This window comes from Pundamilia nyererei, unplaced genomic scaffold (assembly GCF_000239375.1).
Source record: "Pundamilia nyererei isolate P.nyererei 1_Seehausen unplaced genomic scaffold, PunNye1.0 scaffold00400, whole genome shotgun sequence".
Classification (NCBI taxonomy): Eukaryota; Metazoa; Chordata; class Actinopteri; order Cichliformes; family Cichlidae; genus Pundamilia; species Pundamilia nyererei.
Genome location: NW_005187801.1, coordinates 192,465 through 198,868, shown reverse-complemented (window position 1 = coordinate 198,868; position 6,404 = coordinate 192,465). Strand labels below are relative to the sequence as shown.

Genomic DNA, 6,404 nt, shown 5'->3' with positions numbered 1-6,404 from the left:
TCAAGCACCTAAAATCCCAACACGACAATGAGTACAAGGAGTTTACCCACGCTTCTAAACCAACACAACCCACGCTGCAGCAAACTCTTGCAAGACGAGAGAAAATGTCCAGAGACAATCTACGTGCTGTGAAAATAACACAGGCAATTATCAAGTACATTGCATTGAGTGACCAGCAACTCTTGGAGGTAGAAAATGTTGGATTCCTGCATCTCCTCCATGTTCTGGAGCCCAGATATGATGTCCCAAGCTGCCACTACATGACTGACACGGAGCTGCCTAAACTACACGAGTCCATGAAAAAACATATCCACAGCCTACTGCAAGCCTCCTCTGCATTTAGTTTCACCACGGATATTTGGATAAGCAGTTTTAGCCCCGTGTCGCTGATTAGCCTAACCTCCCAGTGGATAGATGAGTTTCACGCCGCAACGAGCCATTACATGCCAAACAATTCCGCGGCTTGCACACCAGCCAGGCTATAGCGCATGTGTTTGAGGAAATCCTCCAGACATGGGGTATACCATCAGTACATGTTGTGCTTTGTGACAATGCCAAAAACATGATTAAAGCCATGAATGACGCAGGGCTCCCAAGTCTGCCATATGTCGCGCACTTGCTCCAACTGGCTGTTCACGAGGGCTTATTAGCACAGAGGAGCATAGCTGATGCTATAGCAGTGGGGCGGAAAATAGTTGGGCATTTTAAACATTCCGCCTTAGCCTACTCCCGCCTCGAGGACATTCAGGGACAGCTCAACCAGCCATTAAAGAGACTGCAGCAGGACGTACAGACGCGCTGGAACAGCATGTATTACATGCTCCAGTCCCTCATTGAGCAAAAGCGAGTGCTGGGCGTGTATGTGTCCGAGCATGAACTCCCTGACTATCTCACCGCTCACCAATGGGCTCTTATGGAGACGACTGTTGCCATCCTCGCCCCTTTGAGGAACTAACTAAAAAAGTGAGCAGCTACGACGCACTAGCCTCTGATGTCATCCCAGCTGTGACTGTGCTAGTGTGACTTCTAAACAGACGAACAAATTTAAAATTAAATTTTGTTTTTTTATAATTATTTATTCTGTAAATAATTTGGATACAAAATGCTTTTCATTTTAAATAAATGTTCTTAATTCCAAACTAGTCCCTTGTTTGTTTGTTTTTTGTTAAATTACAGGACTAAAGCTGTTACCTGTAAATTTAAATCATGTTTTTATTAAGTACTCGGTATCGGCGAGTACTGAAATGCAAGTACTCGTACTCATACTCGTTTTCAAAAAAGTGGTATCGGTGCATCCCTAGACCGCACCTTTATTTTCCTCCTGTGTCAAACAACTGAAACCAGCTGATTGTTGTGTGAGTACAAGTGGAACAGATGAGTGAAACTGAGGCAAGCAGTCTAACAGTTGGAGGGGATTCAAATTTTGGGAACCTTTCTTGATTCCCGCCCTTCATTGGCTCAATTGGTCAATTTAAAATCCTTCTTTTGGTTCTTAAAACACTTGTTGTTTTTATCCTCCAGTATAACTGCTTCCCCAGTCTCTCAAACAACCTCACATCAGATCAGGTGCAGCTTTTTGAACTGTTCCCGCAATTAGATTAGAAGTGTGCTAAGGGGGGTTTCTGTTACTGTGGCTCTGTGTTTACATTCAAAACAGACTCAAAGTCCTTTTAATTTGTGCAGGGTTGCAGTTATTTACTGTGTTTTTTGTGTGTATATATTAACTTATATTTTCTATCTTCGTAAAGTTTTATTTTGTTGATTTTATTGCCTGTAGACCTACATGTAGTAGCACATTGGATCACCATAAAACCACTTATTTAGTCTTTAAATAATGTATAATATGTACTTTTCCATCATGCTCTCTTCCACAGTTAGGGTTTGAGATCAACTGTGGAACTGAACACAAATGCGTTGATAACCTGAAAGTGGATTTCAACTTCACCAGGTGAGGCACTGTTACAAAACTTAAGCTTTGCGTGTGAATCTTGTTTTCTTCAAATGTGTTGTTATTTGCAAGCTGAATTTAATGTCACTTAACTTGTCTTTACATGACCATCATTAATATTTTTGAAAGTGATGACACTCAGTTGTTTTGTTTGTGCTAACAAGCAAATATTAGAATGTTAACTCAATAAAAAGGATGAATGTTTTTTTTCTCACATTTAGCGCCAATATCTTAGCAAAGCCATATTTACCTTACTGTTTGAACTAAAACAATAACATGGTTTATCAAAGCTCAAAGTACATCATATTTGATATACTCTGACATTGGTATGCCTGTAGTCTTGTCTTGTTTTGCCTTGTTCTCATCCTCCTTAATACTCCACAGATCCTCAGAGGTTAAAGTGGGCATTGATGAGCTTTTAGATGTCACAGTCACAGTGGAGAACAGAGGAGAAAACTCCTACAACAGTCGTGTTATTCTCACGTACCCAGCTGGACTCTCCTACAGGAAGTTCACCATTCAGCAGGTAAGGCATCAGGATCGAGTTTGTATCAGTTCATCACTGATCTGCAGCTCTTCCAATGCATCCAGCAGTCATTTTGTTTTCTAATAAAGGGAAGAATTGAGTGCAACTCTGTGGACAGTGAAGATGGCTTAACACGAGGAAGGACAGACTGCACTATTGACAAGCCAATTTTCAAGAACAGAAATGAGGTTTGGGTTTTTTTGTTTTTTTGTTTGACCAAATGATCCATTCTCCCTTCTGCACAGTTTAGTAAAAACAGGAGTCATTCCAATCTGTCTTCTTCATTTGAATTTAGGTTTCCTTCATTGTCTCCTATGGGATTGAAGCAGACAGTCAACTTGAGACGAAGCTCTTTGTCACTGCAAATGCCACCAGGTACTGTTCATTTAGTCCAGGTGCACTTCATTTAAGCAAAAACCTCACATATACGGTACAAATCATTTCACTTTTCCTTTTCAGTGGAAATCAGGAGCATGCCCCTACAAGTGAACTCTACAAAAAGAAATGGATTGATGTAAAATACAGCATTTCAATGACGTTTGAAAGGTATGTGTTTTTCTGTTTTAACAAAAGCAAACCATTAAGAAATTAACAAATGATGATTTATTGATATTATTTATAATAATAGTTATTTAATGATTGAAATATTTTTGTTTAACTCCTCTCAGCTACAGAAGTTTCACTTTGGGGATAATTCATTTGCAAAAACCCATCCAACAATCAATCAAGGTACAAATCTGTATATATCAGTATTTTTTAAAGTTCATTGTATGATTTAGACCTAACTGCAATGATTGGTTGTCCTCTTCTTTTCTTGTTTAGGTTAAAAATGATATCAGAGCGCTTAATTTCACTTTAGTGATCAGGGTTCCAGTGAAGCTTGGTGAAAAAGACATTTGGGTGGATTTGAGCAGCCTACAGGTAATATACATTTCAGATGTTTTAGCTGCTGACTCCAAAAAATGTTTCAATCTTAGCTGTGGGATGGGCACATGTGGTAAAGTTAGGACCGTTCAAACAAAAAATGTAAATTTCAGATTCCAGACTGTCAGAGAGGAAATGATGAAGAATCAGATGTTAGAGATTTTGTTCCAGATATACTAAAGAATAAAGTAGTGGTAAGTATGCCTCTGCACCTTGCTAGATGACAAAAATTCATAAATTCACCTCACACTGGTTCACAGCTTTTGTTTTATTCAGTCTCTCTTAAATCACCCACAGGATTGCTCTGTAGCCAGGTGCAGAGTGTTCAAATGCAACACTTTCATAGAAAAACTGCAGAGTAGGACGTATGAAATCTCTGCCAACCTCAGTTCAGGATGGATAGAGCAGGTAGTTAATGGATAATTTTTGTTATGTTTGGATTAAAACTGTCACTTTATTTGAACCATATTCTTTAGAAATGTCATATTCAATTAAAGAACACAAACTACATAAATTAAGCTTATCTCATTGGTTTTTTCTTTTTTTTTCTCTTAGACTGGACTTGAGTATACCAAGTTCTTCTTGACCAGTACAGCCAGTCTGGAGTATGACGATAACCAGTACTTCTACTTTTCAACAGGGTCCAACTACAATCCTCCTGTTTACAAGGTGATTGCACATTTTCTCCTGTTTGAAATGCACAAGCGTGGATTATTTTGACTTTCTATCCCTTCATCTATCAGATTGAGACAGTGGTGGAGGTGTATCCTAAGCCAGATTTCATCAAACCAATTGTCATAGGATCCCTGGGAGGGTTGGCTTTTTTGGTTGTACTCACGGCTGGGCTGTATAAGGTGAAACACTCTTCTTACTGTTTTTTGGTGGATTTCACAACTTCAAAAAGTTATTACAGTTATTGTACTGTTATTTCATTTTTTTTCACTGCTAGGCTGGATTTTTCAACAGTCATTATAAATGGACCCTCAATCAAGAAGAAGATGGCCCAGGTCCAGGAACTGATGAAGGTGCACCTACAACAAACACATATTTGTAGATGTGTATGCATCCTCCTGTTTTAGAAATGAACCTGCTAGATTCATATTAGAACAGACTGAATAAACAAAAAACAACCTAACATCACTTCCTCACTCATTCATTCACTATCACCTCTAGCAGAGGTTCCCATCTGTTGTTCACGGTCCTGAAAAAGGGGCACAAAGTGAACCTTACAACGTGAAAGTAAATTTCATTTTTGCAATAGACACACAAAAATTTCTTTTTCAGGACCCTAAAACTTTTCAAATCATACTGTGAGAGAAGGACAGCACAATTGTGTACAAACTGATTAAATCTCACGCTGGTACCTGATGACAAGGCATAAGGAGCAGACACTGTATGTTGAGTGACCACTGTAGAAAAGGTCAGGAATTACCATCCTACGATACAATACATTCAGTAATTTTGCTTCATTGTAAGACTTCTTGCATGATATTCTGTTATTTGCGATTACCTGGGTGATTTTCTGGACACTCGTCTCACGTATGAGCTTTAAGGTGTATTTTTAAAGTAACTATTATTACTATTAAGAATCAAACTGCTTGTCTACAATTAGTTAAAAAACTACTAAAGAACTGCTGTAATTGTGAAAACATTTACAATGTGAATGGCTTTGTTAAGAAATGAATTATGAAATATGTAACATGTATAAAAATAAATTATATTATTCTTCTGTATTTATTATATGGAGGATGTGGGTAGAATTACATTTCATATGAAGTCTTATCATTCTATCATATTAATTAGAAAAATAACAGCAGACATACAGAGCAGATATATTATTTTATAATTAGTTTACAGAAGACTAGCATCATGTTAGAAATTAATGCTTTATAACTGTGGTTCTCAAACTGTGGTACGAGTACTGCTGGTGATACTTAGGCTCCTTGTAGTGGTACACGGGAAATCTCCCCCCAAAAAATTTAAGATTAAATAATAAACCATTGTGGAGGTATGCAAAGACAACACAAGAGTTCCCAAGGCTCTTCTCGGAGCTGGAGTCAACCAGAAAACATCGTGAGTCCTCTATAAAGAGCAGCCTTTCCTTATCACCAGCGGTCGCGGCCGCTACAGAGTGCTTTTTTCCACTAGATAAAAGTTAACATGAGGGTCCCCAATGAGTAGGGACAAATGTAACTTCATGGCAGGATGCTGTAAACCAGGGGTGTCCAAACTTTTTTCACTGAGGGCCACATACATAAAAATATAGGAGGGGCTGGACCACTTACTAGAAATTAGGTATATAACCTAAACTTTAGTGTATTAAAGTTAGAAAAATCACTTAAAAGTGGTCAAATATGTTATATTGTTGAATATAATTAAAGACAAAACTGCCTTCATCACAGCTTTCCATAAATGGATCTTTATTGATTTATTCAGAAAAAGCTTTGGTAGCTCATTCTCAGACAAGCAGACTCAGATTTCTTCTTAGATGGAAGATTTACAGTAAAGAGAAAAAAACAAAGGGGAAAATGGGACAGGTACATTTCAAGCTTGTTATTTAAGTTATTAGGCTTAGCAACACACCTATTAACGTTCGTTTGAAACCGTTATCAACATTAACAGACTGAACTGGACTTAAAAACAGACTTAATAACTAATTTTAGTAAATTATTCTGGTGAGTATCAGCTGCGCCGGGTATGTAAATCGAGCCATCCAGCTGCGGTGCTGATCGTACGCCACTCGTGCCAAAAATCAGGACAAATGTCACTTGATCAAGGAGCAGATGTGCATCAGATGAGATCGGCTGATTTTGCGTGTGCCTGGGCTGTGCACAGTGGTGTGTACTCTGTGTGTTTACAAAATAAACGCATATAAGAAAGTGGTGCGCAAAAGCAGGGTAGTGACAGAATTGATGCGCATTATTGATATTTGAAGCATGTGTACCTGCACATTAACACACGGGTACTGTGGAATGTGTGTGTGTGTGTGTGTGTGTGTGTGTGTGT

At 38.4% G+C, this 6,404-nt stretch overlaps 1 protein-coding gene across 2 annotated transcripts in view; it reads left to right on the top strand.

The window, feature by feature from the left end:
- LOC102201688 (integrin alpha-M-like) overlaps window positions 1-6,404 on the top strand; it is a 39,430-nt gene that overhangs the window by 16,409 nt on the left and 16,617 nt on the right. The window contains exons 19-30 of one of the 2 annotated variants that reach the window (XM_013915930.1): window positions 1,875-1,948; window positions 2,333-2,474; window positions 2,564-2,662; window positions 2,770-2,849; window positions 2,934-3,020; window positions 3,143-3,203; window positions 3,297-3,395; window positions 3,512-3,592; window positions 3,696-3,806; window positions 3,954-4,067; window positions 4,142-4,252; window positions 4,348-5,638. In XM_013915930.1, the coding sequence (XP_013771384.1) occupies window positions 1,875-1,948; window positions 2,333-2,474; window positions 2,564-2,662; window positions 2,770-2,849; window positions 2,934-3,020; window positions 3,143-3,203; window positions 3,297-3,395; window positions 3,512-3,592; window positions 3,696-3,806; window positions 3,954-4,067; window positions 4,142-4,252; window positions 4,348-4,452 (1,164 nt within the window). In that variant the 3' untranslated portion in view covers window positions 4,453-5,638. Of the gene's footprint in view, window positions 1-1,874; window positions 1,949-2,332; window positions 2,475-2,563; window positions 2,663-2,769; window positions 2,850-2,933; window positions 3,021-3,142; window positions 3,204-3,296; window positions 3,396-3,511; window positions 3,593-3,695; window positions 3,807-3,953; window positions 4,068-4,141; window positions 4,253-4,347; window positions 5,639-6,404 lie in introns of those variants that run through there. The other variant, XM_005753084.1, reaches the window with a different exon arrangement.